General features: G+C 41.6%; 2 protein-coding genes across 3 annotated transcripts; both read right to left on the reverse strand.

Annotated features, from left to right (window-relative positions):
* Positions 1 to 5,343, reverse strand: LOC135542550 (cytochrome P450 20A1-like). The gene is made up of 13 exons (XM_064969610.1): positions 5,165 to 5,343; positions 4,756 to 4,805; positions 4,315 to 4,481; positions 3,932 to 4,077; positions 3,340 to 3,507; positions 3,157 to 3,235; positions 2,325 to 2,437; positions 2,118 to 2,172; positions 1,818 to 1,938; positions 1,393 to 1,504; positions 1,182 to 1,246; positions 999 to 1,088; positions 1 to 781 (listed from the first exon to the last, which is right to left on the reverse strand). Exons 1-13 carry the CDS (start codon positions 5,291 to 5,293, stop codon positions 631 to 633), a joined length of 1,446 nt encoding a protein of 481 aa, XP_064825682.1. The 5' UTR covers positions 5,294 to 5,343; the 3' UTR covers positions 1 to 630.
* Positions 5,344 to 9,582: 4,239 nt separating this feature from the next.
* Positions 9,583 to 15,806, reverse strand: LOC135542551 (transmembrane protein 237B-like). 2 transcript variants are annotated; one of them, XM_064969612.1, is made up of 14 exons: positions 15,604 to 15,806; positions 15,335 to 15,376; positions 14,297 to 14,328; positions 14,179 to 14,192; positions 13,999 to 14,070; positions 13,623 to 13,757; positions 12,634 to 12,727; positions 11,959 to 12,110; positions 11,574 to 11,697; positions 11,269 to 11,460; positions 10,895 to 10,968; positions 10,648 to 10,735; positions 10,331 to 10,452; positions 9,583 to 9,827 (listed from the first exon to the last, which is right to left on the reverse strand). In XM_064969612.1, the coding sequence occupies exons 1-14, from the start codon at positions 15,622 to 15,624 to the stop codon at positions 9,763 to 9,765; spliced, it is 1,227 nt and encodes a 408-aa protein (XP_064825684.1). In that variant the 5' UTR covers positions 15,625 to 15,806; the 3' UTR covers positions 9,583 to 9,762. The 2 variants fall into 2 exon arrangements, with proteins under 2 accessions (XP_064825684.1, XP_064825683.1); XM_064969611.1 differs by having other exon boundaries at positions 13,623 to 13,760; positions 15,604 to 15,805.
* Between the last annotated feature and the right edge of the window lie 462 nt (positions 15,807 to 16,268).

Below are 16,268 nucleotides of genomic sequence, written 5' to 3' on the forward strand. Positions count from 1 at the left end.
GGCTGTTAATAATTTTTATTTTAAACAACCAATGCTAATGTAGCGATACAGGGGAAACAGGGCTGGGGATTGAACCAGAGACCCTGCAGATACAGAGTGAGCACTTGTTGATAATAATGGCCAAGATGTCTTGAAGGTGGCAATATATGCTCACAACAGTGGGGCTGCAACAAATGTGCAAAATATTATATTCCTATCCTAACACAAGAGTAGTGTAAAGTGTTATTTTAAAAATGAACTGTCAAAAATGCCATATATCTGGGGGAGTGGGGACCACGTGCTTTGGAAGGCAGTTCAGCTGGAATGTTGGTTTAAGGCAAGGTTTAAGACAATACATCAATGGTCATGGAACTTGAAAAGATAGGTACTGATCCTCATATCGAAATAGGCAGAACAAAAAGCTACTTCAGGTGGTAGCTCAAATGACGAGTCACCATTGGCAATGACTTGAGCTAATCAAAACCATGTTCAAGAGCTCACTGACAAATAGCCCTACAAACCGCACCATCATGTTTAATGTTTTTTAACAGTTCCACTCGGTCTAGAATCTAGGCTAACTGACAAGCACCTTCCCAAATAACACAGTTCCTCTTCCACAGATGGAGTTTGAGACAAATGTCCACTGTTAGTTTAGCTTCTTCTGCTCACAGTGATCCATGTGTCATCTTTAGGCGTTGACACCAGCTCAGATCTAGCCTCTACCACCTGTCCCTTCACCTGATGCAGCTTCAGTTGGCGCACTACAGTGCTGAGGACGACAGTGGCCACTGTGTACGCAAACCTGAAAGGTGGCAAAATGGTGGTATAAAAAGTTAGTAACAAGCCCACGTCCTTCTTCTTTGCCTGGTAGTGACACTCCCTCTCCTTTCCTTTGATGTTGTCGAAGAAATATGGTAAAACTGTATAAGAAGTTGCTCCTGTGTAATTACAACTAGAAATGGCCCTAGCCCCTTGGTTAACCTCAAGTGCACGCCACTATCCTCTCCCATCCCCGTTACCTCAGCTCAGGACAGGCCTGGCTCCCTGAGAATCCAAGCAGAGAGAAGCTTTTCCTGGCTGAATCTTCTGTGAATCGATCTGGGTCAAACCTGGATGAACATAGTGCAAGAATTCAAAATCGGTACCAAAAGAAATCCAGCAAAAATCGTCTCTTTAGTTGGCAAAAATACATATGAACAGACTTGTAGGGACGGCTCCAGGTGTCTGCATCCTGTAGGACTACCCCAAGGGCATAGATTACCAGTGTCTAAAAGAAACATAGGAATAAAGTGTTTTCATCATTCACTTTAAACTTCAAAATTCAGTTAATTTTACATCCACAAGCACTTGCTGACAGTGACAGTGAGATGTGGATAATAAAGGGACTAAGTAGGGAAGAGGAGAATAAGATACCTCTTTAGGAATAATGTGCTGATCGACCTTCCCTTCATTTTCCTGGAGCTGGGCTGCGATGGGCGTCAGTTTGGCTGTCCGCACAGTCTCGTTCAAAACCTGCTGGAAGTACCTATAGTATAGAAGATGCATTTGATAGGCATGATAAAATGTATCTATAAATATTCCTTGAAGACATGTCACCATGAGGATACCATGAGGATACCTGCCCCTTCTGCTGTGACCGACCAGGGTTCGAACCTGGGTGTCATGTGGGCCACAAGGCTGTTTACCTCCTGTTAGCTTAGGCATTAACTCAGGAAGCTCACACCAGTCTTCAGGTCCCATATAAGGTACTCATCATGCAAGAGTGGATCTGAAACACCTCTATGACACTGCATCACATCGTTGATGTAATTTGTCTGTCAGACAGAGTCAGAGGTCACCTGAGCTGTGGGATCTTATCCAGAGAAACAGGCTCAGAGCCCAGAACATCCTCCAGCTCCTGATGCAACTTCTCCTGAACTTCCTCTGAAGTGGACAGGAAGTGTACTGCCCAGATGCACACTGGGAAAATATTACAACCACAAAGAGAAACATCAACAGTTTGAGAGAAAGATTTTCTGACAGAATACTAACCAAATGAATGAACTTATTCGTTCAGAAAAAAAATGACGATTGGATACACCATAAAGGCTGCAAGTTCTAACGTAGATAGGCATAATCTATTTATTACTAGTACTCACAATTAGCTGTGATGACACAACCTGCCAGTGTGAATACCATGCTGTCCTCCATCACCTACAAAAGAGAAACAATGAAAACAAGAATTCATTAAAACAAAAGTAGGATGAAAGCGTTATTTTCCTCTACATGTGAGTAACAACAACAGGAGGCTCTATGCTCTGCCCCAATGAGCCTATTCTCCTTATAACAAGGAATCTGTGCATCACCTGTCTATCTGTGAGGTTGGACTGGAGAAGAGCATCCACAAACGCTGTCTGGCTCCTTTGTCCTTTCCTGTCTTTAGCCACAGACATCAGCACTGTTTCCATTTCTGCCAGTGCTGTTAACAAACATAATGTACTTAGCATGAAGACAGAGAATTTATACACATAGGAAGATACTCTAACAATCTCTTTTTTATTTCAGATACATTCAATAAGGAAGTGGAAGTTCTCTTAAAACCTGTCTAGGACTGGGGTTCCACTAGAGGAACCAACAGCTAATGACATTGCAGGGCGTCAAATACAAATCTACAGAAATCTCAGAAATCTAATTTATCAAACATACAAGTATTAGGCACCATTTTAAAGGTAAAATTCTCGTTAATCCAGCCACAGTATATGATTTCAAAAATGCTTTACAGCGAAAGCTCCACAAACAATTATGTTAGGTCACCACCAACTCACAGAAAAACCGAGCCATTTTTCCAGCCAAAGAGAGGAGTCACAAAAAGCACAAATAGAGATCAAATTAATCACTAACCTTTGATGATCTTCATCAGATGAAACTCATAGGACTTCATGTTACACAATACATGTATGTTTTGTTCGGTAATAATATTTATATCCAAACATCTTATTTTACATTGGCATGTTAGGTTCAGTAGTTCCAAAACATGTAGTGATATTGCAGAGAGCCACATAAATTCACAGAAATACTCATAATAAATGTTGATGAAAATACAACTATTATACATGGAACTTTAGATACACTTCTCCTTAATGCTGAGATGTACAGGTAACACATATGATCCATAGCAGTGAACTAGTTCTCACTCACCGCTCTCATAGTGTTCCTTTCTGATGGAGCTCTTCTCCATGGAACCGTCCAAATAGCCTTTTCCGATCTCTGACCAGATCTGACAAGTAAAGGGAATTATCAGTGAAAATCTGCAAACAACACAGGTCGTAATGGGCATCTTTTCACAAGAAACGGTGACTTTCAATGTGACTGCTCACTCACTGCCTCATGGTTCTTTCTGAAGCCGATGACTTCAGCATCATTCCGGAAGCGGTCACCCAGAGCGAGTTGAGTGACAGCCTTCATGGCCAATCCTAGCAGATGGGCACAGAGGGGTGTGTGCTGGTCCTTAGGGAAAGACTTCCACTTCCCCACTAACTCCTCCACCAGCTAGAACAGGACAGAAAGGGTGGGAGGGAGACAGAGAGTTTGTGTCAATGGGAAAGGGGAATACCTAGTCAGTTGTCTAACTGAACGCATTCAACTGAAATGTGTCTTCCGCATTTAACCCAACCCCCTCTGAATCAGATAGGTGTGGGGGGGCTGCCTTAATCGATATCCACATCTTCGGCGCCCGGGCAGAACAACAGATTTTTACCTTGTCAGCGCAGGGATTCGATCCAGCAACCTTCCAGTTACTGGCCCAACAATCTAACTACTAGGCTACCAAACTTTAACATCCCAAGGAAGTGAGCACAAAAAGCTTTTGAGTAAACAAATACTAAATGGATACACAAAAACATAAGAAAGGATTGCAGAATAATACAGCCAAATATTAAAAATGGCCAAATGAGCCACTGTGTAAGAGGCAAACCTTCAGCAGCAGGGGAAAGTTTTCCTTCAGGGTGTTGTTGACGGCACTCTCATACAACTTCTTCCTCATTACAGCCTCTGTGGCCCCTCCACCCATTCCTGACTGGTACCCTAGCAACGACTTCAGCATTGTCTCAAATGAGTCCACTACAAAGTAAGGATAGAAGATGTCACAATGGAAATCATGTTACTGTTTCTTAATTTCAAAACAACGCTGTACATGTAAAACAGAAATCACCTGAATCTGTTACAACGTCTATCTATACCTGCATTCCACTTAGAATGGTGCAATCGTTTAAGCATGCATTTTAATGGTATGTTAGTAGGGACAGAGCACCTGTTTCCCTTTCCTCCCAATAGTTTCCCTCCCTCCCCAGTACTCACTAGTCCTGTTGGGGTTGATGTGCTGCCGTAGCTGGTCCACTGAACCCAAGCTGACCACAGGGCGTCCTCCAAACCAGAAGGATGCCACAGGACCAAACTGTCCATGTAGACAAGCCAGGAACTCATGCAGACTGCCTTGGTTCACTATGTCTTGTATATTTCCATCCCTAGATTAAGAGAATGAGACAAACAAACCAATATGAACCTAGGCCAGGCCAGGGCCTGTATCCAGAAAGCTTCTCAGTGTATGTGTGCTGATCTAAGATCAGTTTTGCCGTTTATATGGAGATGAATAGACAGGGGGATCGGATTCTGGATCAGTACTCCTACAGAGACGCTTTATAAATACAGGCTCAGGTCAAGTGTGGTGACCTTACCTGAGTGCAAAAGAGAGACAGTACTTAGAAAGTTGTAAAACACATCTGGTCATAGGCTACTCACTTCTCTTCTGTAGGGTTGAGACCTGGTATACCAGAAGCACTTCTTGATGACTTGATAAAAAAATGAATCAAGCATGTTACTTTCAGTTTCAAGAGAGACATAGCATAAAGTAAACATGACAATAAATAGTGTGGGGTTTACATATTCTAAGTCCATGGCAGTAACCTCCAAAAACTTCAGCTTTGAAAAAAACATGTCAACTCCTTTGCCATATGTTCTACAATTCACTTAAACTGCTGAAACATTTGAGTACTAAAGGTAGATACATTAAATGTCCAGGGATTTTTTTAACTGTCATGTCACTGTAAAACTGTGCACAGAGTTATCAGTTTACACGTAGCTAGTAATGACATGGGTGGATATACGATGTTACAAATATTGGCTGATATAAGCACAGGCATTGACTTACTGGATACAAATAGAGGACTGCGCCGACCAGAATGATGACAAAAGTCACTGCAAATATCGCAAAGTCCAGCATGTTTGCTGATGTTACTAAAAAAACGTTTAGATAGATAGCTAAATAAATACTATGCATACAGTATAGCGACCACGTCTACGGTAGACTCATCACTCCGTGTTCTACTGCAAAGCCTGCTCAGTCAGTGAGGCTAGAGCAATGCATCTCAGAGCGCATGGCTAAATCAGAATGCACAGAAGCAGATAAAATCTAACTACAAAACATTTAGTAGTTTTGGGGAGGAAGCAATGGTCCATTTCCCAAAATTATGAACAGCACACTTATATTCTGGGCAATGACAAATGTGTCGGTAGATCATAAGTACGAGAGCAGATAGAGGAGAGCAGATACAGTTTTAGTATCTTTGATCACCCTGTTGCAAGAGAACACTTGTAGTGTATTTTAGGCTTAAAAAGGCTTCTGAAGTTTGTAATATTTCCACTTTAAAACTTCTGACTTGATTTTCCCTTACAATAAAAAATGAAATAAATAAACCCCTACAAAAATGGCCATTCATTATAACCCACATCAGCGGCGATTTTAGCATGTACATCTCCGTGTGACAAAAGAAAATCATATGTGGGATGCATGCCAGCAAAGTAGCTACACAACACAACACTAAACAGTACATTGATTGCACTATACAACTGCGGAGCCTAGTCATGCCGCGAAACAGTTCTTTCAGACTCATGTATTGCCTTTTTTTTTAAACATAGCTGATATGGCTGACTTGCTTAAACAAATGTGGTTTCTACTGACAATTGAGATGTACAAACTATGGCATAAGAGGCAATCCGTAATTTTGATTGAGACATTAATGAGCAAGCTAGGACTGACGTAGTCATTATAACTATTTGTTCAGCACTTTTGGAAATGTACAGCACAGATTCAAAACATGGGCCGTTCTTACAGTGTTCTCCCTGTACACCAAGTCAGAACCTGCAGGATAAATACAGGGGGCATATAAGCAGACAATGAGACCTCTTACAATATTTGATGATTACATTTCTCAAAAACAGGCTATAGGCTACATGTGCACCACCAAGTCAGAACAGTAGGAGACATTAAGATGAAAATAGACCAAATTATTAGGGTGAGTCCAAAATGTCTTATATGCTGCTGCATAAATGATATAATATGCCAGGGAGATATGTATACTGTAGCTAAGAAAGTAATACTAAGTGTATGTTGTGTAGTAAGCTGTTAGTAGCCCATGTGCCTCACCTAACATTTGGTATATTTTCACCTCTTAATTTTGACAAAATTTACTGTTCTGACTCTGTGGTGCACATGTAGCCTATAACCTGTTTTTGATAAACTTAATCATAGAATATTGTAAGTGCTTTCATTGTCTGCTTATATGCCCCCTTTATTTATCCTACGGTTCTGACTTGGTATACAGGGAAAACACTGTAAGAACGGCCCATGTTCTGAACTCTGTATCCTCCTACGAAGCCAGAAACTGGACACCTAGCCATGGCCCGGGACTGGAAGATGCTTGTCGATATTGGCCAGCAACTAATTTTTCCACCTGAGATTGCTTCTACCAACCTTAGGCCAGACATGGTACTCTGGTCTCCTTCACGAAAGGCTGTGTACATCATAGAGCTCACAGTCCCGTGGGAAAACTCTGTTGAAGAGGCCTACGAGCGTAAGAAACTGCGTTACACAGAGTTGGCAGCAGACGCAACTCAGCGTGGCTGGAATGCAAAAGTCTGGCCAGTTGAAGTGGGATGCAGAGGATTCGTGGCTTCTTACACCATCAGGTTGCTGAAAGAACTTGGAATCTATGGACAGGCTCTGCGGCAGACCGTCAGAGCAGTTTCTCAAGCAGTTGAAAGAGGCAGCCAGTGGATCTGGATCAAACGGAAGGACACTTGCTGGGCTATAACTTCATGACCCCCCCACCTGAGAAACCAATTCAGATCCCTCCAACTTGAGGAGGGCATATGAGGTATGCGGTCAGCTGTAGGGCTGGCTCAGGGAAGAGGACGCCCCTGCCTTGCATGGTCCCGTGGGACATCTTAATTGGGCATGGGACACAAGCTAAGGCTTGATCACCCTTTAGCTGGCCACCTTTGATGAGGGTGTTTAGTGATTAAAGGCCGAAACACCCACTGATTCGAAGGCACACTACTGAGGATGTGTCCCAAAATTGACATCTTAACCCAGTCTAAGAAATAAACCTCCCATGCCACTCTGTCAACATCACGGCAAATCTCATGTGAGTTCATTCCATCTATTGGCACAATGGACAGTTTTTAACATCTCGTCCCGTGTTTTATGATTCAAAAGTGCTGAACAAATAGCTGTATTGACTAAGTCCGTCCTGGCTCGCTAATTAATGGCTCATTCGAAATTCATGATTTCCTTTTATCCTCTTGTCGTCCCCTTACGCCATAGTTTGTACATCTCAAATGTCAGTGTAAACCACATTTGGAGTCCCAACACACGCTACACCTGGCTATCAGTGGCGCCATGTCTGGCAGCGAAACAGTTCATTCAGCCTCATTTACTGCCTTTAAAAAACTGCTGATATGGCTGTTGGGACAGCTTTATGTAGGCCCCTAACAGTTTGTGGGCACCGTTTGTCACCGTTAGAGTGTAATTAAGGTATTGTTAGTGTTGCGTTGCGTAGTGACTGCTGACATGCATCCCACTTTTTTTATTTTTTTGTGCCCCACCTTGATTTACATGCTAAACTCGCCACTGCACGACATAACTCATACGTACAACACATCTCAAAACTAATGTTTTTTATCGCCTGGAACTTTTGGAAAAGAAGCTTCTTTTCACCATGCTGTTCTGTTCATAAAGGGATTACTAACTTTACCCTCATTTAATAATGAAGAACTGCTATTGGGTAAACAATCTACTTGTGAATAAAATTGAATCCCCCGTCCTACAATGAACGTCAAGACGATTATGACAATATTTATTTTCAAATGTCACGGTTATTGTCCATCATCGTCGGTTACACGACTATACGATTTTTGTGACAGCCTTAATTCCAGTGGTCTGGTTTAATTGTGTGGTATAAAGAGCCTTCAGAATGTATTCACACTCCTTGACCTTTTCCTAAATACATTGTTACGATTAAGTTGAGGTTTTTGTGTCCCTGGCCTACACACAATAACCTATAATGTCAATGTGGAATTGTTTTTTGAAATGTATACTAATTAATAAAAATTGAAAGCTGTAATATCTTGAGTCAGTAAGTATTCAACCCCTTTGTTATGGCAAGCCTAAATAAGTTCAGGAGTAAAAATCAGCTTAAAAGTCACATAGGTTGCATGGACTCTGTGTGCAATAAGTGTTTAACATGATTTTTGAATGACTACCTCATCTCTGTATCCCACACATACAATTATCTGTAAGGTCCCTCAGTCAAGCAGTGAACTTCAAACACAGATTCAATCACAATGACTAGGGAGGTTTTCCAATGCCTCGCAAAGAAGGGCACCTATTGGTAGATGGTAGGTATAAATAAAAAGCAGATATTGAATATCCCTTTGCACATGAAGTTATGAATTATACTTTGGCTGGTGTATCAATACACCCAGTCACTATACAGATGCAGGCGTCCTTACTAACTCAGTTGCCAGAGAGGAAGGAAACCTCTCAGGGATTTCACCATGAGGCCAATTGTGACTTTAAAACAGTTAGAATTTAACGGCTGTGATAGAAAACTGAAAATAGATCAACAACACTGTAGTTACTCCACAATACTAACCTAATTGACAGTGAAAAGAAGGAAACCTGTACAGAATACAAGTATTCCAAACCTGTATCCGGTTAGCAACAAGGCACTAAAGTAATACTGCAAAAAATGTGGCAAAGCAATTAACTTTTTGTCCTGAATAGTGTTGTGTTTAGGGCAAATGCAACAACACATTACTGAGTACCACTCTCCATATTTTCAAGCATAGTGGTAGCTGCATCATGTTATGGGTATGCATGTAATCATTAAAGACTGGGGACTTTTTCCAGAGAAAAAAATACATTGACGGAATGGGCACAGGCAAAAGTTGAGAAAAACCTAATTTCAATCTGCTTTCCACCACACTGGGAGATTAATTCCCCTTTCAGCAGGACAATAATCTAAAACACAAGGCCAAATCTCCACTGAAGTTGCTTACTATGAAGACCGTGAATATTTGTTCCTAGGTGGCTAAGTTACAGTTGAATACTTTCTGAAGGCACTCTATTTAATGTGGTGTATATATATATATATATATATAAATATATATAAATATATATAAATAAATAAATGAAGACAGCCATGCTCTTTCAGGTCAATACACTATAATGTATGTAGTGTATTGTGTGTTTGGTTTAAAGTCCCCAAAATGACATTTAGAAGCATCTCAGTGGGATAACATTTTTATTATTTCCAATGGTAACCAATACATTTGACAAAACAAGCACACATTCGGGTCATACAAAAATAAACTGATTATTGCCACAAACAACATGTACATTTTGTGTTGGCTGATAAAATACGGTACAAAAAAAGATGTGCGTGCAAAAATTTAAACAAATATTCCTCAAGTAGACATTTCTGATTTCTCCTCTGGTCTCAAGGACTCGATCTCCATAGCCATTAGGAACCCTGGTTTGGAGATAGAGAGATTGGAATCCCATGTTATTTCTAAAGGCACCTGATATACAACTCTGTTATACACATGAAAAATTAAAACACATCTCTGAAGGGAATCTAACATGTGTGCCATTAGGTAAGGTTGCTGAGTATGTGTACAATCCAGTCAAATTGCTGTGGTCTGTCTGAGGTGCTTTGTCCCTTCTAGTAATTGTATATATAATGGTGTATACAATTTCAGTATGGTGTATACAAAACATATTAAACCATATTTATATAGATAAGTATTTAGAGCGTGGTAACATATAGAACTGAGCATGTCAACAATGTCGGTCGCAATTTATGTACGCCTGAGTAGGTGTTGGTTTCAGTAGTCTTTTTTCTTTCGTCTCTGTTAATTGTGACTGTTGTGCAGTACGTCTTTGTCAATGTCATGCGGAACACGTCTTTCGGAAATGTTAAGTTGCTGTTTGTTTAATTAAATCTACAAACAACAAAATAAACTTCAGCCTCACCTTCGGTGTAATCCATCTCAGGCCTGGCGGAGATGAAGATCCAGGCCATTCCCACCAGCACAGCCACCACCAGGTTCACTATGATCCACGGGTTCAGGATCTGTTGCTCTGACCCAGGAGGCCTGGAGAGGGGAGGGGGTTGTAAAAGTCACAATGCTTTTTTGGCTGGAGTCAGAGGAACAGAAGAAAAGGGGGTTCTCTTCTCTCTGACTCCCAACAGTGATATTGCGGAGTTGGATAAACAATATACAAGAACTAACTTAGTTCAACATGTGACATGTTAATACCAGGACAATAAAAACAGTTAGTTAGCACACCATAAGGTCTCGTTAGCACTGGGGTACAGGTTGATGCGGTCACTGGTCATCTGCTGGCTGAGAGAGAGGACCAGAGCTGAGAAGTACACTGCAGGAGGAGAGGGAAAGTTACTTGAGTGAAATGATCATTTGCCAAGGCCAGAGAGACATAGTGCTTGGGCTGGCTGGGCTGGCTGCATCATATACAGGTTGGCTCCATCTGTCCTGAATGAATTGAGTAACATGCTTTAAAGATGTTTTCACTCACAGAAAGAGGCTAGAGCAACTGGGTCCAGGGTGACAAACTCTCTCATAGCCATGGCGCCTTTGGCCAGATTCACCCTGAAATGGAAAGAGAATGAGTCTACACGCACACACACACACACAGGGGAGGGACGGGGCACACTGGGGTTTGTTGTAAAATGTGCACACCTGTAGCTAGAGAAAGGAGATGTGTGTGTCTGTGTATGTGTTTGTGATGGGGTCCATTGATGGAACAGAACGAGTGTGTTGTATACATACACACACAAACACCTCCTAGCTCTAGCCACAGGCTTCCGTATTTTCACAACAATGGCCACATTTATTTTGGGTCTGACCCAAAATAACAACAATGTGCCACACAGACACCCACCTCCTTACCTGTCAAAGGCTGACACCGTGCTTATAGCCAGTAGCAGGTAGAAGAGAGACTGTGCAGGGTAGGCCAGGCTGTGGTACTGCTGCAGTAGGTTAGGCAGAGTAGTGAGATGTTTTCCTGCCAGGGCATAGATCACTATGATGTTCCACACTGCATAGCCTGCTAGGAAGCCGTGGCAGAACAGCCCAATCCCCCTGTATATTAGAGATAGAGAGAAGTGATATAGAGGGAACATTCACACACACACAGGTAGACTCACACATGCACAAATACAGTTTTTCAAACAGACACCTGCACACACACACACCTGAAGCCACCATGTACCCTAACAGACACATCCTTGGTGGTCCACATCTGCTGGATGTCCACGAAGTTGTCCACCTGATCGCTGGGCTTCGGTCTGTCTGACCGATCGGCCGCTTGAAACCTCTCTGAGAGTTAAACAACACATTATCCAATATAGAAGACAGGACACACAAGGATGTCCAAATAATTCATAAAAGGCCAATTTTTCCACACAGAAACAAGACTAGTCCTCGAATCTAGTAAGGCTTCCAATATAGGTTTTCCATTGCAATTGTTTCATAGTCCAGGACTCGGTTAAATCATCTGTGTCCTGGAAACGAACCTATACTCTTAAACTCTACCATGTACAGCTAACATAAAATAACAGAAGGAAGGGGGACACTCACTGCTCCTCTCGACAAACACCTTCCCCACAGGCTGGCTCTGTCCCAGGGGAGCAGAGAACAGGGAATGCTGGGGGATGGGTGGCTGAGCGTCTGTGATGATGTCATCGTCCTCGACATCAAGCTCGTTGACGTACTCGGACACTTTCGACTTCCTAGGGAGTGACCACAAAGAAAGAAAGAGAAACTGAGCTCATTAAAAGAGCAAAGGATCTATCATAATAGAACCATATAAGTGAAAACACATTTTACTTTACTATCAAATTTGATTTGATTTGTCACATACACGTGATTAGCAGATGTTATTGCGGGTGTAGCGAGATGCTTGTGCTTCTAGCTCCGACAGTTTGGTAATATCTAACAAGTAATATCTTACAAATTACAAAACATATACCCAATACACACCCATCTAAGTAGGAATTAATTAACTCTATATACTGTACATATGGACGAGGGATGTCAGAGCGGAACGGACTAAGATACAGTAGAATAGTATAGAAAACAGTATATATGTATGAGATGAGTAATGCCAGATATGTAAACATTATTAAGTGAATGAGATACAGTAGAATAATATAGAAAACAGTATATACAAATGAGATGAGTAACGCCAGATGTGTAAACATTAAGTGACTAAGATACCATAGAATAGATAGTACATCTTTTAGTGTCTCTTACTTCTTCCTCTTGGGTTTTTTGGTCACTTCTTCCCCTGCCGTGTTCTGGACCAGTCCATCCCCGTTCACCAGGTTAGCCTGGTCATCCTCCAGGTCTGAGACACAAACAAGCGAACGAACAACACTCCACATGTAACTTAATACATTTCACAAATACAGTAAGTACAACTATGACATATTGCCTATAAATGGTTATGGTAAAACAGAACGGAATGTATTGAATATAAGTGGAATATATTCTTAACCATGCAGAAGTGATAGAAGAAATAATACACAAACAAGATCATGTTTGAGTTACAAATGTAGGAAGAGTAGGTATATGGTTCCCCTGAGGCCTGCTGTTTACCTATAGCCAGGCCTGCTGTTTACCTATAGCCAGGCCATAGCCAGGCCTGTTGTTTACCTATAGTCAGGCCTGCTGTTTACCTATAGCGAGGCCTGCCGGTTAACCTATAGTCAGGCCATAGTCAGACATGTTGTTTACCTATAGTCAGACATGAAGTTTACCTATAGTCAGACATGAAGTTTACCTATAGTCAGACATGAAGTTTACCTATAGTCAGACATGAAGTTTACCTATAGTCAGACATGAAGTTTACCTATAGTCAGACATGAAGTTTACCTATAGTCAGACATGTTGTTTACCTATAGTCAGACATGAAGTTTACCTATAGTCAGACATGTTGTTTACCTATAGTCAGGCATGTTGTTTACCTGTAGTCAGACATGTTGTTTACCTATAGTCAGACATGTTGTTTACCTATAGTCAGACATGTTGTTTACCTATAGTCAGACATGTTGTTTACCTATAGTCAGACATGTTGTTTACCTATAGTCAGGCATGTTGTTTACCTATAGTCAGGCATGTTGTTTACCTATAGTCAGACATGTTGTTTACCTATAGTCAGACATGTTGTTTACCTATAGTCAGATATGTTGTTTACCTATAGTCAGGCATGTTGTTTACCTATAGTCAGATATGTTGTTTACCTACGGTCGCTGCCTTTTTCTTCTTCTTCCTTCTCTGTGGTGCAGCTTCCTGCGACTCGGGGGTCAAGGCCTGGATGACCTCAGATGACCTACGACTGCTCAGGCCCCCCATCTGGGCCATCTCCACCCCTGGGTCTGCTGCACATACAAACAAAACAACTCTCTTATTATATACTTGAGGTGTACTTACTATGTGGTTCAAGTCATTGCTGGTACTTTAACAGTTTATACATTACTATTTGACAGTGGAATGCAAGCTTAATAACTAATTGATAGCTTGAAACTTAAAGGCAAGGTGCTTCCAAAATTTGGAACAACGTTGTTCACCAGCAGTTCAACAGAAGGAGCTCCCGAGAAATATTCCTTTTCCACCCACCCTCTGGGCTTTCAACACCATCCACCTGACTCTTTGACTTTTTCCTCTTGCTTTTAGGGACCGGCATCTCATCTACATAGGAGACAAAACAGGTTAAGAAAACTATATCCAAGCCAGCAGCACCAACCTAAATTCAACAGATAAATGATCTATTACAACATCCATCTGAAGGCAACTCACCACCTGTATCTTGACTTCATGCCACACATAAAAAAGGGAAAGAGAGAGCGTGAGAGATGTTCTGCTGGGATAAATGAGTTGAAACAGTATCACAACAGCATAAGGAGGCGAGACTCACCTTGACATGGGGGGCAGGGCACGCTGTCCACGCTTAAAGAGGACACAGAAGAAGAGAATGAGGCTTGGCATCTTACATAACTCCTTCAAGATTATATACTTCATTATTTTTAAAAAAATGTTTACCTTTATTTAACTAGGTAAGTCAGTTAAGAACAAATTCTTATTTACAATGACTGCCTACACCCTCGGCCGAACCCTCCCCTAACCCGGACGACGCTGGGCCAATTGTACGCCGCACTAAGGGACTCCCAATCACGTCCGGTTGTGACACGGACTGGGAACGAACCAGGGACTGTTGTGACGCCTCTAGCACTGCAGCGCCTTAGACCGCTGCGCTCTCAGGAGGCCCTCAATCCATACATGGCAATAGATAAGAACATAGTGGAACAATAGAACCAAGCAAGTGGTTGTACAAAGCTCTCTCCAAAACTTGCTTTCAAAGTAGACAACACTCCCAGTCTCAAACAGTACATTTCTCCAATTGATCTTAACAATAAAATCCTCCAAAACTCAAACCTGGACTCAGAAAAGAGAGTCCTTTTCACACAGTGAGAATAGTACCATGGCCCGGTTTCCCAAAACTAGGCCCACGACTGTGTATGAGAGAACTTACCGTGAGTTGTTTTCTCATCATAACATCCAAGAATTAGGAAGGGCTCTGGGGATATTCCTGTGCCACAGACTTGCTGACACGGCCTAATCCTGGGCTAAATCTGCAGTAGGCATCTGCCAAGGTACTGGAATACCAACCAATCAAGGCATAGATCAGATCAGACTATTCAGACCTGAGGGATTTGTCCCCTTGAGGTATGACACCCTCTGCTTTGTTGTTGGGCCCTCTGCACGTTACTGAGTGCAGAAACCAGAGAGACCTATGGAAACTGGCTGTCTGAGAGCAGTCTTTTGACTGGGCATGTGCTCATAGGCTACTAGTGTGCTGCATACTAGCTAGTTACAAGTCGAAATGCACTTAGGATGTATGATATGGATGGTCGTGTAAGTGTAGCGCAGTATGCGCGGCTAATGGTAGTGGTACCTGTGGAAGAGGCGGGAGGTCCCTCCGTCGCGTGTTTTGTGCCTAAATAAATATTTTTGATTAAAAAGACTGCACACACTGGGCAACTGGAATATGATAATAAAATATCACTCGTTATAACGAATTTATAGATAAATAGTTATAGCTAAGTAAGATATAGCAAAATGATAACTAGCTAACGTTAGTCGGCTAAATTAGCTAGCACGTTTAAGCTAGAGCATTATGTGTTCCGACCGTTACAAGATTAGCTAGCTAAACTAGCTACATACCTGGAATCCTCCTGTGTCCATTTCTGCTCGATACCCTTTTATAACAACCCCGTTAAGAACTAACTAGTTAGCTACCTAGCTGTTAAACCGTTTCGAGCTTGTAACGTCTGCATGTTGGTTGCCAAGCTGTTTACCCGACCTTGCCATGACAGTGATTTTTAACTGAGAACACAAAAAGGAACTTCCTGTGTTTAAAATAAAAGCCTTCTGTCTTCTGCACTGGTTGACACAGAATGCCACACAAACACATATTCAAAAACACCTGTTCATACACAAAATGCTATTTAAAAAACAATTAGTAACAGTATACCATCATATCTTTTAGCATTATTCCAAATCCCATTATGTTACACTCTAAAGATATTCTGTATAATAATAGCCTGGAATTACAGCCTGTGCTGAAGGTATCCTTCAGTATTATAAACTATAAAAATAGAGTCGCACACTCCATATATAAACTCCCAGTCATTTATTGGGTAAATCACCAACGTTTCGGCATCACTGTGCCTTCTTCAGGGTGAATTGACTTTTTATAGTTTATTCGCCGTTACTCTGGGTATGTGCCAGCTCATGCTTTTTTATTCTGTTTTTTACCTTTCAGTATTGTGAAAACATTGTGTTCAAATGGTGAGCACACAACTCCACTTACTTGCTCACCTTCATAC

This window comes from Oncorhynchus masou, chromosome 6 (genome assembly GCF_036934945.1).
Source record: "Oncorhynchus masou masou isolate Uvic2021 chromosome 6, UVic_Omas_1.1, whole genome shotgun sequence".
Lineage (NCBI taxonomy): Eukaryota > Metazoa > Chordata > Actinopteri > Salmoniformes > Salmonidae > Oncorhynchus > Oncorhynchus masou.

Coding starts and splice junctions, on each gene's coding strand:
- LOC135542550 (XM_064969610.1), bottom strand. CDS start 5,293: ATGCATAGTATTTATTTAGCTATCTATCTAAACGTTTTTTTAGTAACA. Junction 3,508..3,931: donor ACTTTCCCCTGCTGCTGAAG/GTTTGCCTCTTA, acceptor GTCCTGTTCTAG/CTGGTGGAGGAGTTAGTGGG. Junction 1,939..2,117: donor TTGTGTCATCACAGCTAATT/GTGAGTACTAGT, acceptor ATATTTTCCCAG/TGTGCATCTGGGCAGTACAC.
- LOC135542551 (XM_064969611.1), bottom strand. CDS start 15,624: ATGGACACAGGAGGATTCCAG. Junction 12,728..13,622: donor GAAAAAGGCAGCGACCGTAG/GTAAACAACATA, acceptor TTTGTGTCTCAG/ACCTGGAGGATGACCAGGCT. Junction 10,453..10,647: donor AGTGCTAACGAGACCTTATG/GTGTGCTAACTA, acceptor TCCCCTCTCCAG/GCCTCCTGGGTCAGAGCAAC.